A 21704-nucleotide genomic window follows, 5' to 3' on the forward strand; every position below is an offset into this window, starting at 1 on the left:
TAAAATATTATGCATGTTTCGCCAGTTAAATGCTTTTACTGTGAAGCTGCAGCAGTATGAAATGTTGGGGTTGCATTAGCATAACTTTATACAGCGATCTACTGACACTGAGCGTCATCGACAAACATTTTTTCTTGTAAAATGTCCAGTGTGATCGGTAACACCGATGGGAAAAGGTCCTCACATTGGCATCCCTAGAATGTGATTTAAAAAGAATATCAAGATAAAGGGTATTATGGCATTTTGACACACACAAAACTCCTGTGTATGATCAGGGGTATACAGGAAGAAAAATTCCAGCATGCCCTTTGGCATTAAGAGGAGGCATAAATCAAACTGTCTGCTGGTCCTTCCTTTTACTAATTTGCATCAACAAGTTTTAACGTGTTCCATGATCCCTAAGGTCTTTTGAGAGCATTAGATTTTTGTTTACTCTGCTTGCTTTTAATTGTTTTCCGTTGTGCCACCGTGCTGAGCCGGCATTTTCTTTTTTAGCAGCTGGCAGGTTCGGGTGCATGATGGGAGCTTGGGAATGATGATTACGTTACTGTTGTACAAAACCATGTTGTTCAAATTAATGATTCCAAGCAAACTGCAATAAAAGCTAACAAAAGGAGTCACTGTCTGAGTGTGTCTACACCCAGCAGACTAATTGTTCAATTCCACTTTGAAATCTTGGCCCTGCCTGTGGTGAGACACCTCCTCCACACCATTCCAGGTACAGACATGTCCACTGTTGAATTTCTGGCTCTTTTCACTGGCTTAATGGCCGTCTCAACTTTCCCACACTCACTGAGATATTTTAAATTCCCGCACTAGGGTCGCCTAAACCAGCATCCTGCCTGCCAACTTTAACTCCCAAAAGCCATCATCCCGGTATTGTTTTTAAATCCAATAAAATGGGAATAAAAAGATGCCTGGGTGTTGCATTCAAGTGCTGTGTGACTAACGCATTTATATCCTTTTTAGTTATTTTTACAGTTTCATTAAAATATTGGGTTCTTGATCATTAAAGAACACTGAGGTTTTTATGCAATGACAGGAATTCAGTCCACCTATTTGGAAGTCTGTCACAAAGAATGACAATTTATATTGTAGTCTGTTGTTGGGTAGGCAAACTGGCCAGACATCTTCAGAGCACAGGAACTGACACATCAAAACCAAGTCCAAACACACCACGTTCTGCCAAGAAATGCAAATTACGGCTTCCAGCTTCCAAGATTTTCTGGATTTCTAAGTCAGCTGCTCTCTCACTGTTGCAAGTTAGCTGCCACTCGGTACCATCATAAAACCAAAATTGCCCAATAAAGCCATAGCTTCAAGATAACAAATTTAGAAGACCATAAGTTCTCTAACTTCATCATTTACATCTACAGCCAAGAGTGATTTTATTTCTGCACATTACAAACAACAGAGATGACTGAAAAACACCCACGTAGTATGACAAAATAAGAAAATGAGTTGCTATAGTGATGGGGGTGTAGGGACTGAAATGTAAACACAAGTGTGCCAGTCTTCTGCGAGGGAAATATGAGTGACCTTCCTTTCCACTTGTGTGAGAGGAATGTGTGTGTGTGTGTGTGTGTGTGTGTGTGTGTGTGTGTACGTGTGGGAGGAAATAGCTCTCCATGTTACTGTTCTACACCAGCAGATACCCTCGTGTAAGAGAAGCAGGGAGCTACAAGACTTATTCATCAAAGCTAAAATCTGATCCAGGGCAGCAGAGCCAGTTTTGCACAGACATATCCTCAGATTGTTTTTAGAACAGTCAATGGTACACAGTAGCCTCCACCAATTTTTGACACAGCACAATATTTTCTCATGCACGATGTAAACTCACAAGCAGAACGTCTCTGCAACACTATACTTATTCCACATATATGAAAAGAAGAATGCAATTTAGGTACATTTATTTCTGCATAATTTAAAAAAGTTAAAGATAAAATGTGTGCCTAATTTGGCTTGTACACAGCACTGTGCATTAGGGCTGCAACTAACAATTATTTTCATTGTCGACTAATCTGTCGATTATTTCTTCTATTAGTCGACTAATTATTTTATCGTAAAATGTGTTAAAATGTTAAAAAATGTCGGTCTGTCTCTCCCAAACCCCAAAATGATGTCATCTAATGTCTTGTTTCATACTCACGCCAAAGGGTTTTAGTTCACCGTCATGGGAGAGTGTGTAAAGCTGCCAATATTTGAACATAAGAAGCTGCAATAAGAGTATTTTGGGGTACTTTTATAGTAGTTTTCTATGAAAAATGACTCAAACCGATTAGTGGACTACTAAAATAGTCCAGATTATTTTAATAGTCAATTAGTCATCGATAAGTCTACTAATTATTGCAGCCCTACTGTGCACCAGTTGCAAAAATGTCGGTATTTTTTGGCATGTTTTGTGCTGAAACGATCACTTATCAACAAAATTTATAATCGATTGACTGTTCAGTCACATGTGATGATTGGCTGATTTTGACTTTTTGGGATTGGACCAGGACATCACGATACAGGATAAATGTATATCAATACTTTGAAAACTCCTCTAAACTACTGTAGACTACTTAAATACCAAACGACGAAATAACCTACTGTTGCAATTAAGCTAAAATGCTGTTACAATAAAGCTGAATAAAGTCCTATTATAATGAAATAAAGCTAAACCACTGGTGCTTTTATTCTGAAGCAGCCGGCTCTACTCGGGCCAGAGGCGTGATGTTTTTGCTGTGAACTTGAAAGCTTCTAGTCAACATTTAGCAGTTAGCAATAAGTTAAACCATTACAGTGGCTAAACGTGATTTATTCTCTGTGAGCGGGAAACAAACTAAAAGCTCTCCAGTTCATATATTATTAATATTTGCAAGTCACACTGGTGCTCCGTGGTCACAAAATGCCACTAAATGCTCGCGGTCTGGAGCCCTGCAGATACAAGAACACATGCCTCGCTTCACAGTCTCACCCAGGAGAGAGTGGTCTGGATGGGTGACGGATCGGTGACGCACCATGTTTGTGAGACTTATCTTTTATTTTGTGTCTTTGACAGGGTGAGAGCACGAGAACTGAGACACCAAAGTGAGTCTTATGCCAATGGCTTAAAAAGTTGACCTGACTATTTGTACTTGATGTTTGTGATATAGTTATTTTATCCCAAGTTGAACAAGCTGCAATACGTTGAGTGTAATTGATATATCACCCACCCCTAGGTTAGACTGGTGGTCAGAGAACTAAGACGAGATGATGTCTTGGGCTTGGGGAGAAGTTAATCGACATTTTTTGTTCTTTTCTTACTTTCTTTGTGTTAGAGAGCAAATAAACACACAGATTAACTGACAATAAATAACAGTTATTAGTTGCAGCCCTACGCTAGTCATTTATCAAACAACTATGACAAATATTCTCTGGTTCAAGCTCTTCAAATGCACGGGTTTGCTGCCAATAACAAAAAATATCCTTGGGTTTTATGACTGTTGGCTGGATGCAACGCTGTGCTTGGGGAAACTGACACTTTTTTTCATTCTACAGTTTGCAAATAATGAAAAAATAATTGTCAGGTTAATGGATAATGATTAAATCCCTAGCTGAGGCCCTATTTATAAACACTTTAAAATACTCTAAATGTGTATTATGGTATCTGTCTTATGGTAATGCACATTAAATCAAGTCTACTGTGGTTTTACCACACATCTCTGTGTAAGGCTGAATGAGAGAGCTTTTCTCTGGGATCAAGGTGCAACATAAATAACACTATATACAATGCCAATATATAATGCCACTTTCCGATGTGCTGCAAAATCGTAACACTTAAGATGAAGTGCTTGCATGTTACACAAGGAAATCAGTGGCTGTGTTTTGTGCAGCAATTCGCAAGGACAATCTTAGTTGACACTACATTTCATTATGTTTACTGAGGCCAAGCCCATCAGTTCCTTGTCAGTTTGTCCAGGTGTGTAACAGAAGGAACTTACTGAGGAAGTACAAAGTACACTTAGCTGAGTGTGTAGGATTAAAGTGCTCGCCTCAGTGTACAGTGAGAGTCTTGACCTGCTCAGCCTTATCACTGAAGGCCTGACTTTCATTTCTGAGAATTGCGCTTTAAGGCACACAGGAGTTTTGAACTCCAACTTCATGCATGGTTTTGAATTTTACTGATGTGAATTTGCTTTGTCTGGTGAGAAGTTGAACCAAACCTGGGTTAATGCTCATAACCGGCTGCACCTGTCTAACACAGCTAACTGTAACTCCTCACTGTGAAAACACAAGCAAAGCTCTACTTATGTTAGCAGCTTGATCCAGTAGGACGCAGCGTGCAAACTGCTGCTGAAGAGAGAGCTAAGAGAAAGTTAATCAGCCACAATCAGTTAATCTTTGAAGCCATTTTAAATCAAAACTTCACCCAAAATTCAGTGGGTCCAGCTTCACAAATGTGAATACTTTCTGGTTTTCTATGACAGAAAATGAATTACATTCAGGTTCTGGACGAGAAGTAAGTATAGAGCGGTGCAAGGGTGACATTTATTTGTAGTTAACTTCGCTCTGGTTCCCTCAACAAAAAGCCAATGGGATTTTTCCAGTGGATTTGGAGCACTGCAAACAATAAGCTTGGTGGCAAAAAGTTTGATACTTACACGTTTTGTTCAGCAAGATAATCTTCACAAACAAACACCACTTTAATGATTTTTGAAGCGTGATTGCAATCACAAGAGGTAAAAAGCTGTAGACTAAAAGCTATAAACAAACTACACCACAGATGCATGACTTCAACGTGACCACCACAGCAAGGGCTGTGCCGCGTGTATGTAGCCACTTGTTAGCAACTGCTTTTGTTAAGACACATAAAAGCTTCAAAATTCAGAAGTTGGGTATTTACTCACACAATTAATGTCGTATTAAAAGCGTTAAAATCTCTTATGCTTGTGTTAATCAGGCATCCATCCAAAACCCATTCAAAAATCCTGTGGACTTCCAAGACGGGAGAACCATAAGTGCAAACATGCTAACTCATTTCCCATTTTAAGGACTCATTCCTGCAGTACTCTATATGTCCACTTGAGCTTTAGAGAATTTAAACTTTTAACTATTTGCTGTCATTCTATTGACCAGGGGTCTCATTTATAAAACAACACGTAGGATCTATACTAAAAACGTATGTACGGACGAAGCCAAAAATTGCATGCGCCAAAAAATATTCAACAATTTCTACAATCAGGCGTCTACCTCACCATCTGTTTCTCAGTTTCCTGTCTCCAAAATGTTTGATGCACAATGTCTATAAATGAGACCCCCAGATGATTTGAAAAGAACAGATTAATGGTAATGTATTACTAGCAGCCCAAGTTGAAGGCTAGAATTTTTTTTCAAAATGCTGAAATTGCCTGATAAATCAAAAGCAAAACTTTAACAAATACGGGCCTAAAGTATTTCTGATCCCCCAGTTAACTTTCATTAAATTAACTTTTACTCACATTTTTGTTAATATATGGTCTGTCATTAAATGTAGACACAATGCCTTCGCTTATCTTAATAAAGATGCTCTGGTGACGATAAGAGCTGCAGGCTCTTGTATGAGAATCTGCTCTGAGTTGCTTTTCCTGTTTCCTCTGCTTCTGTATTGTTTTCTGAGCATGCTCAGTGCCCAGGAAGGAGCGCAGAGAGAAGAAGGGAGGGGGTGAAGAGAGAGGAGGGGGACTCTGTTTCCAAGGAGATGGGAATACAAGGCTTTACACTGCAGCCACTGTGTTATGCAATAGGGCTGTTACCATGACGATGTTCAAGGGGTTGGGTTGAAGGAAGAAGGGGAAAAGCTCACAATGCTTAAGGGTGACGTGTACCGAGAAAGTGCAGATTCGAACGTCCGTGCACAAACTACACAGATGGCTTTAAAAGGCAGCACGACATGAAGCGGCAGGTTGTAGGGACGAGCTTCAAATGCTCACAGGCTGACAGTGCTAAACCGTTGGTACTGTAGGAATAGAGAGTCTTTGCATTATGCTGTTTACAGTAATCTCCACGTTTACCAATCTAGAGATCTGACACCAAGTCATGATGTCAATGATGTGTTGTTATTAGGGATGGAAATTAATAAGCCATTACTGATGCTGCTTATCGGTCAGATTCTTGATTGATTTCCTTATGAATTCCTGATTGATTTTATGTGCAAAAAAATCATCTTTGTTTGTAAAATGAGGCCATGCTTTGGAACATTTCCTCCTCTCCACCATGTCCAGGGTGCCAACCAAATTAAATCAGTACTGCCAAGTACCGATTCACATTAAATCCATCAGTGCCAAATGTTGGTACCTCAGAGCGCATCTGGGTGAGAGCTGGGTTAAGAAAAGAGGTAGAAGTGCCGTGAAGCACCAAGAAGCCTGGAAAAAAAGCCACGGAGCTCCAAGGCCAGCAACAGAGCTCAGCAGTGCTGCCGGGTTCAACTTCAGACAGGAGGCGGAAGCACTCTGAAGCCAGGAAGCCAAACACAAAGCTTTGCGGCAGCTCTGTCGGCTTCCCGAACCGAAGCCATGACTGCGGCACCGATCTCCTGCAATAGATTTGGTGTCTAGTCTATTTTCTTTTTTTATATTATTTAAGTAACAGTGCAGCATTTCTGCTAGACAAGCAGTCATACACAAGCAGAGAGACTGTGACACAAGATTAGCACTATGTGTGATAAGAAAAGAGCAGAGGAGCAGAATTGCATTTTAGTCTTCTACGTGACACCTGCAGCTTGTTCAAAAATTACATTTTTTGTTACTGCAGAGAAAGTAACAAAAAAAGGGACCGCTGAGCAGTGGTAGCCATTCAAATGTGAACGTTACATAACTTTGACCATGACTCTTTTTTTTTTTTTTTTTGCAAGTTTCCGACGGCATAGACGCATAAGTTTCATGCATAAGCTTGAATGCATACGATGGATTGGACAAATAGGATCTGGTTCTCAACTGCCATCCTTCATTACAATGATGACAAGTGTTCATTAGCCTATCATCCTTTCAGATCTTTACTTCCACTTTTGATGTCATAATATACTAATACTGATGATACCAATACTAATTTCTGAGAGTACTGATAAAACACAAATACAAAAATCACAGATGATGTTATTACAAAAATAAAAAATAAAAAATAAAAATAAATAAATAAATAAATCACTGAATATCATTTGAAAGAATTATGTCCCATCACTTTCTGTTCACGTTTTTACAGTTCCTTTAATGCTAAAATTATAAGCTGATAACTTGATTGTCAGACAGTATCTCGGAAACCATTTTCAATTTTGTCTGGAGTCAGCTTCTATGATGTGATGGGGATTTTTAATACATATTTTACATATCAAATGAATGAATTATTAATGGAAAAAAAATCAGCAGCAGATTGAAAGTAGTTGCAGCCCTAAAAATCTAGATTAGGTAACTTTTCCTCTTACATTCTCATCTTTCTGTCCCATATTTCCCAACTAATAATATACTTATTTGCTTTTTCCTTAGACTTATCATTTTTTTTTAAAATGCATTGGAATCCACGCTACGTTTTGTTTCTGCACAGAGATCAATTAAGTTCAATCTTTTTCTTAGAGCTGATGTGCATCATTTGCTGTCTCTGAGAGGTTTCAGTAGTAAAGCATCAGGCTTCACTATCGCCTACGAGAGTTCACACATTATGGCTTTCTTATCTGAGTGTAGAAAAAAAAGATTAATGAATTCAGCAGTTTCAAAGATCTGCAGGAACCCTGGATATACAATATAATAGTGGATAAGATAATGGAATTTCTAACTTCAATAAAATACTATTTTCGATGCCACTGAGAAAACTGACATTGAGGGCATATAAAATATCTATTTTTTTTAATAAAATATAAATATGACCAGGCCATAACATGACAATAACAATTTTTCTTTCTTGGTTTGTAGCAGAGAAATCATTAACAATAAGAGAGAGCGAGAAAGCGCAGCTGGCACTGGTGTATCGATACTGTGAAAACTGAGTACTGAAATCATTTCAAACATTCAGAATCGGTATGTAACACCTTCGTATAATATACGAACAAAAACTTGCTCATGACACAAGATGCATCAGCATTCAGGCTGCCTACCGCCTTGACTAAACAATTTCCTGGAGAAAAGCCGTAATATTTATGTTAGTAATACAACTACCTGAACAAAGAATACAAAATTTCAGTGTTGCTGCAGTTGTCCGATGTAAGCTGTATTTCAACCACTTGCAGCCAAGTAGTCAAAGTAACTACAAAACATTTGTTAACAACCTTAGTGAAATTAAAATTGTTGACTCTCATTTGCGGTATGACAGAAGATGGAGTCATTTTAATACTGTTATTTCTTAAAAAACAACAACTATATCACACACCAGGTTTAACAGAGACTCAATTAAAACACAATCAGGCTAGATACAGATGACTACCATTACCAAATAAATGCATTTGTTCACATGTGTTCATATATTTGAGTACATTATCAAAGTAACTAGTACACATGTATGTAGATCATTTACCTCAAAACCTAAAGTGAACATCCACACACTCAGCTGAATTACATAACAACACTGTAAATACTGTGCGATCTAAACTGAAGTAGAGCAGCCCTCCTACAAAACACACTTTTCTTTTTTCAAATTTCTCCTCTCTCTTTATCAGCACACCGTCACTCCCTCATACAATATATAACTGCTGTATAACTTCCAGCTCTCAGGTGCCGACCAAACACGCGGACCTTGGTATCTCTGTTTGAGCATGTTATCTGCAAGGTCGTAGATTCAACCAGCAGTCCAGTCTCTACATTCAACCAGACTCAGATGGTGTTATTTTGCATAAATCAAAATTATGCCAATTAAATGAAGCACCCTCTTCTAACCCTGAATGAGGAAAACCAATTAACACAAGAACCAATAGGACAGCATTTTTTTTCAGCAGTATCCATAAATCAGGATTTAATCTGAACAAAGCAAGAAATTTGTCCCTGGATTAGAGTCAAACTGTCATCTCATCACCTTCACCTGCATTTGATTAAATAAAAGTCATGTTTTTTTTTTATATAATATAAAACAAACCATTAAAGGAGCTATATGTAAGAAATCTAAAGCAAATAGTCATAAAATCCTCCTAATATGTCACAGAGACTAAGGAATAATGTTCATATAACATACTGATCTCACCGACAACAATAGTACAGCCAGAATATTCGCATTTAAAAAAAAAAAATTACGGTCTGCAAATCATGTTTATGTTTTGAATTTGTGTTTTGGCCTGTTGCGCCACCCACCGCCATCAACCAGTACACAGTCAGTAGAGTCTCAGCATCAGTTACAGTTACGACTGAGTTACAGCAGCACGGCAAGCAGCATTAGCAGTGTCCCAGGACATGGCATTAGCAGTCTCCTCAGCTGTATCCCGGCAGCAGCGTTAGCAGCAGAGAAGCCAGACTTGCTCAAACGGTCCGCTGGAAAACCGAAGATCAAGGACGTGGCGACGCGGCCCTGCCACGGCAGCCGTCCATGGGCAAACAAATCAGTCTCCAGCCTGCCGCTGTCCAGCAACCTCGAATCTGTAGGGGAGGGGGGGCGGACACGACTCGCGACAGAATTTTGAATTTGATTGCAGTAACCGTTTTGGCCACATTCTTACATACAGCGCCTTTAAACAATTATTCGATCAACAGAAAATAAATCAGCTATTTTGTTAATCAACTTAAGACACACAATGGCAGACTCCAGCTTTTTAACTGTGAGGATTTGCTTTTGCTTTTCTTCATCTTATTTAACAGTAAACTTCATATATTTTAGTTTTACACTGCTAACTGGACAAAAGTCAACATGTCAAGATGTCATTAGGGTTTTCGTAAATTGTTAAAAGGTGTTCATCACTGTCTCATAACATCTTATAGACCAGTCGATTAAAAGAGAAAACAATTTTAAGGTTAATTAATAATTTGTTACAGCCCTATATGAGCTGTTCATAAAATGGGAGTTGGAATTTGGAGTTTGTGGGATTCCTGGGGCAGACAAAACAAAACATTAAAATCTCACCATGGGCATTTTTCTCTTTATTTTGGCATTTAATAGACCAAACCATCATTGAAAAATATCGTCAGATAATAATGAAATCTAAAGATCTATCAAAAACAAAAAACAAAATGTTATGTTCAGGTGATAATACAAAATAATATATTCAATTTCTGCCAATTGATGCCTCTAAATCCTACACACTGGACCTTTAATACCATAAAGGATCCAGAGAAAACTGCCACAACTGTTTATTTCTGTGCATGTTTTCAACAACACTGCAGGAAAATCAACCACATCTCTTTGTTGACCTGTTGACTCTCAACCTGTTTATTAAACCACACTGGTGATTTGTAACTTAGGCTAGTAATTTGCAGTATTAGCTAAATGGGTGGTACCAAATGCAAAACTCTTTGTTTTACATGCAAATATATGGCTAGGAGTCAAGGTGCACCTGAGGTTGTCAGTGATGTAAATTTAACATTCTTGCTCTGTGTCTACAGTAGCATGACTGCACTTAAAAGATGAGTCAAAACCTCTACTTATGTGTCATGTGTGCTGATTTCAATGCAACTTCAACTGCTGGCAGCATACTCTGATATACAAATGAGGCCAAGAGATACCATCAATGCTGTCTGACCACTTCTGCAAATTTCAGTTTGCATAGAACCAGCAATGTTGTCTCACCCTCACAGGACACAACAGTCATATCTTTGTGCATATTTAAATTAGTGATTTCTTGAGAAATATGTGGATGCAACAGCAGTGCAGTAATAAAATGCATCTGTCGTGCACTGATGATAAAAAAATCAATACCACCTTCAGTGCAACAAGCCGAAGTGTGCACGAATGTTTTACGTTTGTTGAACCAGAAGTCATCGTGCTCGTCTTGGCAGTCGTAATCACACAAATTACACAAATTACATCTCCTTCAGAATTGCACAACAGGATTTCAGTGAGTGTCAAGGCTCTCATTCTCTCCCTCCCTCTCCCATTGGCTGTGGAGTGGTGGTACTGATGTCAGAGGCAGAGGGGTTGCCATGGAGACGGGCGCCACGGTGGCATTTCAAGAGGACGGCGGCTCATGGCAGAATGAAGCAGAGCATCAGCAACGGCTAAGAATGAGGCGGGTCAAGGAGTTGAGATCAAAATTGGAGGATGTCACCAGGAGGAGGAAAAGACATTTAATTTCAATCTAAATGTTTATGAGAGATGTGTTGACTATATATAAAATGTGCATCAGTGGTGGCCAATATCTTTTTGATAAATGAACTTTGGAGCAAAGAGATACACTCTATTTATCCACAACTAGTTAGATCTAAAAGCTATCGAATTAAATCCAAATAAAAAGCTTTGTCTGAACTCTCCACATGCTTACTACAAGACTACATATCCGGATTTATTGCATATATTATAGCACAGACTTATTTAACAACGGGATTTCAATAATGCTTTTTTTCCAATTGAGTAAAAACAAAAATGAGGGCTGAAAAAAAAAGAAGAAGAAGAAAAAAAAAAAAAACCCTGGTCGATTAATTCCAAACTTTCATTGTTTGCCACTTCTCAAAAGTAAAGGTTTTCTAGTTTACTCTGTTTTGTCATTTTAAATTTAACATTTCAGTTTTGGGCTGTTGGTCGGGCAAAATTAGTTTTCTGAAGACACGGAGTTCTGGGAAACTGTGACAGGCATTTTACAATATTCTTTTTAGGCTACTCGGAAAATAATAAACTGATAGGAAAATTCAAACTAACTGTTGGTTGCAAAGAAAAAGAAAAAGATTAGAGGCAGTTACTACTTGCCAGTAGGCAAGCTCCAGGCTTCAGCTGGGTTTAATTCAGCTTCTAACAGTCTTTACAACTTTACCTCTTAGGCAAAATGGTTTTATATCAAATAAAGCTTAACACTAGTTCTTATAAAGTGTGTAAGTCATGCTAGATTCACTACAACAATGAGTTGTGGACTACCAAATACTGCTCACATCAAGTATTCTTTTGCCGTCATTCAATGTCTTTCAATTGCCATTACAACTCGAACAAATGTGTTAAAATAAGCACCAAATATGGAGTCAAATCCATGGATAATAGGACCCTGTCATCAGGAAACAATTAAATGCTTTTACAGTCACTCAACTTGGGATGCACCCATCTGATGCGCTGGATCATATCTGCAAAGTTTCTTTGTCCATTTCATTATAAAATTCAGTATTTCCTTTACTGATGACACTCACTCCACATGGTGCGGTATACAGATTTTAAATTTGGGGGAAAAGACAGCACTGGTACTGGATCAGTACCCCACAGATACCCTGAGTGAGATATCAGACTTGATTGTAGGGATGCACTGATCTAGCTTTTCTCTCACAAAACAGATGCAACAGAGGGCTGTACCCTCAGAATTTTGTCAGCCAAATCCAATTCGGCTGTTAATTAGACTTCTAAACAGAGTTCGGCGGGATTTTCAGGGTGACATCAACTTTCACGTAATATAGTAAAAAACCAAGTCAGCCCTCCGAGATAATGTATGCTAACTGTGCCACCGGCAGATCAGAAATGTGTAAGACTATATCCTATTGCTGGAAATTTACCACTTCCAAGCAGATGGCAGAAGATAACGTTATCTCGGAGCCTGACTGGGCAAAGCCTCTCTTCCTTCAGATAGCTGCCTCCGTCTCACTCAGACTGTCTCCAGGTCTGGGTCCGCAGCTGCCTGTACCTGTAGCAGACAGGACGATTTGACATAGTGTAATGATTTTACCCTGGACAGCAGCGTGAAAGCAAAGTGTGCTCTGGAGTACACTGCGCACAGACTGACAAACCCTATGACTTGAAAAATCTCAGTCAACTGAGAGTTCTCAAACTGATGGTTCAAATCTTCAACTTTCAGGGGGCAGCCCTGTGAAGCAGTTAATAAAATCAATCAAAGACAGCAATGAACAAACAACAAGAAATGTCTCTGAGTTGAAGCAATGAGATGTCGTGCCATGAACATGACCAACCACCACCACTTAGATATAAAACTTTTTCATTAACAGGAGCCACTTCAGCAGCATCCCCCCATGATCTAACTGCTCATGTGGGCGTGTTGAAAAGGCAGAGTATGCCTAGGCTTCTGAATATCATAACAGAGGGAGATACAGTATCTTGTGTAAGCCTGACGATGTGCACGAACTGAGGCTTGTGTTAAGAGGCTCAGTGCACTGTCAATCTGCGCAGCCCTCAGCCACTGGAAAGCCCTGACATGCAACAAGCCTTACAGTCAAGGAGAGGCTATTGAAAACAAAAATAGGCCTACTCTGAAAATGACACAGACATGCCTCACAGTCGACCGCCCTCTTACCATACAGTCAAACACAACCACGTTTCATAATAGTGTATCCTGGCACAAACTCAAAATCCTGTACAATAACATACTGATTACCAGGTCTTTCTTTGTACAACTTGTAAAAACTTCCAGACTGATTTTAATCCTCTATGCCATCTTGTTCTATTAAGGTTCACACAATCACTGGAAAAAACATCAGTAGGACGTACTAACAACTACAACTTTGATTAAATTTTAATAGGGTACCTACGGCTTAAAATTTGAACAAAATAATAGTTTCATCTTGGTGAAATGCTCAAATTCCACTTTCTACTGCATTAGTCAATAACTGCTTTTGCTTGGAGTCTGGATGCTTCGGCTTCTCCGCAACCCAGATAAAAGGAACACTTAATGAGAAATTGCATGGGTAACCAAAAGCTTGTTGAACAGTGGACTTCAGATCAACTGTTGGTGACAAAACAAATTACTGTAGAAGGCTGCAAAAGGAAAGCTGCAGCTGTGATACCTTACTAAAAAGTGAGTATCACATGAAAGAGGGGAAAACAGTTTCAGAACAAAACATATCAAAGTCGTAGATATATTATCATCATCCTATAGATCAAACATGAGACACAGATGAAGGGTGGTCCATCCAAGCTCTCTATACAAGGCATACATTCCCATATGAGTCACATCTTTCTTTAATAAAACCCATGATCGACTATAAATGCTCTGCCACTAAGTTTGCATCTTTGACACAACGTCACACTTGCTATCTCTGCAAGATCTTTTGTGTGCTAAAATGCTTAAGGACTGCACATTGACAACAAAAGCAGGAGACAGCAGGACATGGAGACGGCAGAGAAAGCTGTTGTCATGGCAAATGTGAACAGCATCTTAGTGTAAGGCTTCAGTATGAATCTGCTGGTTTTATAAAGTGCTTTCAGCATGTCTAGGAGTAAATCTTGGGTGCACTTCAGTTGGAGATGTTTACATGGCTGTTTCTTTCGTACTTCGCACAAACATGAACATATTTTCTTTGTTTCAAAGCAGTCTCCCAACAGGAAGATGGATTGACCGATTAGCTTGTTTGACTGACATGGTTGCATGACATAATATTCTGGAGGCTTACATGGATGCTCCTCTGAAAGCATCTGCAACCTACAGTCACAAAATTGAAGTTATAGCATGACCTCTTTGTAGATCTGTAGAGATGTTTCATCACATCTCTGCAGAAAAATAATTCCAGCTTTAAGAGTTGAGTTTCACCAAGTTGTAATTTGATATGCTCATTTTTCATCAAAAATGTTCCAATTTTCTTAAAAACCTCAGAGTGTGAAACGTGCTTATGGGTAAAATGTATATGATAGAATATGAGCATTAGTTCAGCTTCATTTTGACTCATGGCACTTGTTGAACGCAGCCTAAGGGAAGCCATTTACAAAGTGGTAACACCAGTATTCAGTGGTGCACTGCCACCACAAAGAGCCTGATAAAGAGCAACTTCCTGATACAAAAATACTTCAGATGCAAACCAAGGGCTGTCTATGAAGTACATGCTGCACCACTTTCCCTGGCTGCTGCACATCAAAGCAACATGACCAACTGACTCAAAACTACAGGTCTCAAAGAAGAACGCAGCAAGACAGCAAGTGCAAGGAGGCTGAGGCTGACACATCGCCCACTCCAACGCCAAAGATACATAAACAACACCAAAGTAAAGAACTGGGCTTTTACATGGACATGAGCGAAGAATACTGAACTGTCTCTATAGCTTTTGCTGATGGTATATGGTACAGTAATTTAAGGGCTGCAAGATGAAACAGTCTTTGAGTTCATAAAGGGAAGTGCTCTCAAAAATCACCTAAAATAATCTGTATTTCTCCTTGAAAACCTAAAATGACTCAAAATATCCTGTGATAATATATAGACAAACAGTTTGTGGTGTTGCATATTTAGTCTCACAGGACCTATTTATAAGTGAGAAGCGATTGTACAACAAGACAAAACGGTCACACTTGATGAACACAAAGTTCTTGTAACTCGTCATTTTGCCATCTTAGAGATACTGGCATCACTGTAAGTCAAAACAAATACAGTTATTGTAACTTTAGTCAAGCATGATGGAACTATCTGTACCTGTTGCTCTAATTTATGATAGCTGATGTCATGGAGTATGACAGATCTCAATATGCGTGTCATCCTCATACTCAAATCATTGTATCTTTGGGTCATTTCTTGTAGATGGGTGATACACTGTATTAATTTCCTTGAAAAAATTCAACCAAACATTTCAACTTATCAAATTATCAATGATCATGCCTTTTGCTCCACAGACAGCATCACCTTCTCATGATTTAAGTCAAAAGTCAGATGTGAGAACAGCGACAAAAAGATGCCTGATCTTAAAGCAAACTATCAAATGAAAAGTCAAAAGTTCATGTGAGGAGCTAAAAGTCTTCTTGTGCATCACACATTACTGGAATGACTTGCAATAACATGAAGAAGAAAGCACTGGTGACTAGCATGGGCGAACTGATAACGAAAAGAGCTCCACTTACAGATAGTGAAACTTCGTTAAAATAAAGTTCAAGGAATAAGACGTCACACTGCTGCCCCAAAAGTTTGACTGACAGATAGTTCCTGAGAGGTGACGTGCAGAAAAAACCACAGCAACAAGTTGCCACTTGTTACATGTCATTAATTGTTGGCTAAGAGGATGATGTGCCGAGTTTTACTTATAACAAAAACAGCTCTTTGTTGTCTTTGTGTGAGCTGAGTTTGAGGTAGGGCATTGCAGACTGTGAAAATATTCTTGACCTAATTTTGCTAATGTTAGCATGTGTAGTGCAAAATTTAACAGCTGTGTCCACTTTTAAGTTGTCCCGTGAAAAAAATCAAGCTTTCAGAAGGGCCAGTTTGGAGTTTGGAGCAAGTAATTGTGACCGAACTTCCCTTATTAAGAAGAAATTTTAGGAGAAAAATGAACATTTTCTGATCAAAAAACCACTGAATCCATCAGTCTAGTCTATCAGTTCAACTATACTTTTAAATTCAGTTATTTGCACCAGTGTAAATGTCCCAACTTCAAAAAACTCCTCAGCTCCTTATGTGAAAGATATAGTCAATAAAACGGCATTAATATTAAGTATTATTTGTTAGCTTAATTAAAACATAGTTCAGCACACATTAAGACAGTCAGCTGCCACTATACATATAGATTAATATTTTATCCATGAAGCCGTATATAGTGCAAAAACTAATGCCAAATGCCCATTACACATAACCAGAGAGCAAAGTGATGTCCTGAAATGATTGAATTTGTCAGACTAATAGTCAGCTTTGAAGTTACCAACAATATAGAGCAGAAACAAAGCAGCAAATACTCATATAATTTTTTAAGTGAATTTCTGAAATTGTTTTGATTTGACTTGCAGTTAAGCCGCCCAGCTTCACACCAACCATCAGATTTCAACACTTATTCTGAAGTGCTATTGTCTGTTTTAATGCTAGAGCAAGCTCACATACAAACGCTTTACAACTGAACATCCCTCCAGCATTGAGGCTTTGATGGTAACTGTATTTTAGTATGCTTGCAGTGGGTATGTACTGGTGATTTGTTGATAGGGGATCGTACGAGTATCAACCAAGGCTGTGTGCTTTTGGTGGGTTTTTCGACTTTGCAGACAGAGAGATGCTGAACAACCTGCTGTGCCTCTGCACTGTAGGCAGGCCATGTGTCAAATCAGTGTTCTCAGAAAACCCAGCTCCTCTCACCATAGAGGAAAAAAAGAACTACACTGCTGTTGCTTGACACAAGGACAATATATTATGTAATACACTACAGTGTGCACATAAGGTCAACTACAGTGCCACGGGCTAAAGAAACAACAAGATTTTGTGTTTTTGAAAGAGAGAGCACAATTTCACAGTTAAAATTAAATTAGTCATCTTTGGGGTTAATTATCGGAGTGAATCCTACAGATTTACACAATTACAATAACAATCATGCAGTGCAATGGGGTGAAATCTATAAAAACCACAAATAAAACTGTGCATAAATTGAGTTTTGATGTATTTATCTTCCACCTCACCCCTGATAGCATATCATTCAGGTAAAAAATACTGCTCCCAGAATGGGTCTCACTATAAATTCCTTCACATACAGCGTGTAATAAGCCTTCAGCATCAGCCATAACTAATAACAATTTAACATAGTGTACAGCTACCACGTGTGAGTACACATGGACATTTTTATGACTATATAGTGCAGGAAAAATAACATGTAGTAGCAGGAGATTAGTATGGATTCTGTATTGATATAACATATCTCAATGGTGAACTGTTAAAACAGCAATTACGCTAGTTTGGGAGATAGAAACCACCACAAAGTCAATTAAAATCACTACTAATGTAAACATAGTGTACAGCTACTGTAGAAGAACACATGAGAATTTCACGATAATATAGTGGAGGAAAATAGCATGTTGTAGAATCAGATTAATATAAATTCTGTACTGATTATATAGTGAAGTACTGAAAGGGGTATTATTAGTATGGGAGTTAAAATCGACCACAAAGTCAATTAAAATGACTGTAAATTTAAACAGTGCACAGCTACAATGGGTGACACGTGGACACTGATATGTTACAGATGAATTAAGATTAAATAGCATGACATTAGTTTAAGTTCTATATTGATTACAACTGAAAACCTATACATGCAATGGTAGAATATAAACACTAAGGCGATAGTTTGGGAGATAGAAACCACCACAAAGCCAATTAAAATCGCTATTTATGTAACCATAGTGTACAGCTACTGTAGAAGAACACATGGGAATTTTGTGATAATATAGTAGAGGAAAATAGCATGTTGTAGAATCAGATTAATATAAATTCTGTACTGATTATATAGTGAAGTATTGAAAGGGGTATTATACTAGTACAGGAGTTAGAAATGATCACAAAGTCAATTAAAATTACTGGAAATTGTGCATTGTGCATAGTCAGCTACAATTGGTGACATATGAAAATTCATATATTAAACAGAAAAATAAGATGCAGTAACATTAGATTAGTTTAAGTTCTATACTGATTATAACTGAAAACCTGTATAAACAATGGTAGAGTATTAACACTAAAGCAATAGTTTGGGAGTTAGAAATGATCAAAAAGTAATTTAAAATCGCTATTTATGTAACCATAGAGTACAACTACTGTAGAAGAATACATGGGAATTTTATGATAATATAGTAGAGGAAAATTGCATGTGTTAATGTCAGATTAATATAAATTCTGTATTTATTAGGGAGACAAAAACAACCATCCAGTGTCCTTAAATCACTGTAAATCCATAGTGAAGGATTGCACACACCCTGTTGGGTGCCTGTTAAAGAAATACTATTGACAAAACATCAGGTTTGTTCATTTTTATAAGATGCATGCTACGTTTAAGTGTATAAAGGATGCAATACAACCTCAGTTAAAGGCGATGCAAATGACATTCAGTGATAATTGTGAGTCACTAATCATTGTTAGCTGTATATCTAAATAAAACAGACCTCCTGGTTAACTTAAGTGATTTGTCGTTATTAAAACCCACCCAAAGTCAAGCCAGTTCAGCCGCGATTTAATCTTGTCTGTCTTTGTTGAACTAACATCGGTGTAATCGGCTTGCTAGCTTAAAACATGACATTTAGCTAGTTAAGTTGGTTGTTTATAACGGAAAAGATACAACGGTAAGTTACGTTAGCTAACGTGTAATCAGGGTAAAACAAAAAAGAAAAGGTGTAAACTGTATATACACTGTATGTAAGTTAAAGAGAGTCTTCGGGTACACTCACCACACCATCCCGTAGGCTCCCTCCCCGATGTAGGAGAGGTTGCTGTACCGAGGCCCGACGTCGAAGGCCTGCCCGCGGACCAGCTCCGTTCCCGACCCGGGGCTGGGGCCGCAGCCAGCAGGGGCAGACACCGCAGCTGTCGCCATTATGAGCACTGGCTTTTTTTTCTTCTTCTGTTACAAGGCTGTCAAATAAAAAAATAAAAAAACAGCGACTAAGATTAGAAAACAACTGTGTGAGTGCTTGTTGTATCCGTCGTCGCTGTGACTGCAGCAGTTGTCGGTGTAGCAGAGGCCTTCAGTTGGTGTGGAGTGTTTTTCTTCTTTCCGTTAATGTGTCGGGAGCGACCACACCGCTGCTGTGCTGTCGCAGGCAGGAGCGAGTAGCGAGCGGAGAGCTTGATGCTGCAGGAAATAACGGTGGCGGTCATGTGATCCGGTGTTTTCTTTTTATTTTTTTATTTTTTTTTTCTTTCCCCTCTTTTTTGGTGGATGACAAGCGTTGCCTTCAGGCACTGCTTCCACCCAGTGGCACAAAACTCAGCCTGACTAATAGTATAATACTCTAAAATATTTTATCACCTGCAGAATTGATCACGGTATTGCTCCACTTTCTGGTCTTCCGAAGAAAAACACTGCTCAATTACAGTTACTGAAAAACTCAGCTGCACGTGTGCTTCTCTCTGCATTGGTTTTAAGATCTTTTTACTGGTTTATAAAGCTCTTAATGGTCTTAGTCCTACCCATTTATCAGATTTGAGAGAGTGTTGATGTTTTAAAAGCAAATTCAAGACCTACCTTTTTAGCCTGGCTTTTATTCTGTTTTTTTTTTTTAATTTATTCGTTTTTATTTAATCAATTAATATTAATCATTATTGTTATTAATTAAAAATATTTTTTTTTATTTATCATTGTATTTTATTTTTTAATTAATTAATTTATTATTTTTTAATGATTATTGTGTATTTATTCTTATTAGTCCGTCTTTTTAGCTGGAATATTCTTCTATTTCGTTATTTATTTATCTATTTATTTACTTATTTATCTATTGACGGATGTAAAAATGATTGATGGACTGACTGATGATTGATAGTAAAATAATATAATATGATATGATATAATATATAATAGAACATGATATGATATAATATAATATGATATAAAATGATGTGATATAATAGAACATAATAAAATATAATATATAATAGAACATGATATGATATAATATATGATATAAATTGATATGATATAATATAATAGAACATAATATAATATAATATATAATAGAACATGATATGATATAATAGAATAGAATATAATAGAACATAATATAATGTAACTGTACCATAAGTTTATTATTTCTAAAAGGTGTCATTAGTACTCCTGCTGCTGCTGTACCATTTTGGTCTAGTTTTGTTGGTAACTTCTGCCAGACAAATATCTCCTTACTAATAAGGTAAGGGAAAGATTTAAGGGCTTCCTTTAAAACCACTTTATTTTGGAAGGACATTATATATATATATATAACCAAGGTCACTTAGGTAGCTGGGGAAGGTTTATTGAAGCTGAGGAGGGGTGATGAAGAGTGATGGGTCTCTACTCTGATCTCTTCAATAACGCCTTGTATTTTCTTAAATTTTTCTTTTTTCTTTTGTCAACTTGTGCTTCATGCAGTTGAGCTAGTTTGGAATATTGTTATGCCAATGTGAAATTTCTGGTGTATGACTGTTTGTCCCTGTGTTGTATGAGGTACTTTGTTTAGTTGTTGTAAGTTGTTTTGTTTTATAATGATATTTTTTTAATGGCATTTATAATAAGGATTTTTGTGTAGGTATTTTATTAACTTTTGTTGTATATAACAGAATTGTTTGATCTAGTATAGATAAATTGCTGCTTGTTTTTTTTTAACAGTGTCTTGTAAGGTGTCCTCCAGTGCTTTGAAAGGCACCTATAAATAAAAGTGCATTATAATTATTATCCACCCATCCATTTTCATAACTGCTTATCCTCTTGAGGGTCGCGGGGGGGCTGGAGCCTATCCCAGCTGACATTGGGTAAGAGGCAGGGTTCACCCTGGACAGGTCACCAGACTATCACAGGGCTGACACATAGAGACAGACAACCATTCACACTCACATTCACACCTACGGACAATTTAGAGTCACCATATGAAAAGCATGGCTTCCATCTGTATGTCTTACAGTACACCATCAGGTACCTCAAGGATCAGCCTCAGGGAACTCTGGATTTTAGTGAAATGAGGTTAGGTTGATTTTAGGTTCTCATTTTCTGAAAGATATCTTATAAATATAATTCAATCTGAATAATGTCTTTGAAATTATTTTACTAAATTGGTGCCTGATGAAGCAACAACAACACCAGGAGCCACAGCAGTGATGGAAGTGTATTGACAAAGGTGTGTCTTAAAATAAGTGACAGAAATCAAATGTTCAGTGTTGAAAATGAGCAGGCTGTGAACAACATGTGGACTTTGTCTCCATCTTGTGACGTTTACAGGAAGTAAAATGTGTCCATGCAATCACATCCTGT

General features: G+C 37.9%; 1 protein-coding gene across 1 annotated transcript in view; it reads right to left on the reverse strand.

Moving 5' to 3' along the window:
* Window positions 1-19566, reverse strand: part of mapk1 (mitogen-activated protein kinase 1) — a 39276-nt gene extending 19710 nt beyond the window's left edge. Inside the window, exon 1 of the mRNA XM_033620522.2 lies at window positions 19156-19566. Within this exon, the coding sequence (XP_033476413.1) occupies window positions 19156-19301 (146 nt within the window). The 5' untranslated portion in view covers window positions 19302-19566. The remainder of the gene's footprint in view (window positions 1-19155) is intronic.
* Window positions 19567-21704: the final 2138 nt, after the last annotated feature.

This window comes from Epinephelus lanceolatus, chromosome 9 (assembly GCF_041903045.1).
Source record: "Epinephelus lanceolatus isolate andai-2023 chromosome 9, ASM4190304v1, whole genome shotgun sequence".
Taxonomy (NCBI): Eukaryota; Metazoa; Chordata; class Actinopteri; order Perciformes; family Serranidae; genus Epinephelus; species Epinephelus lanceolatus.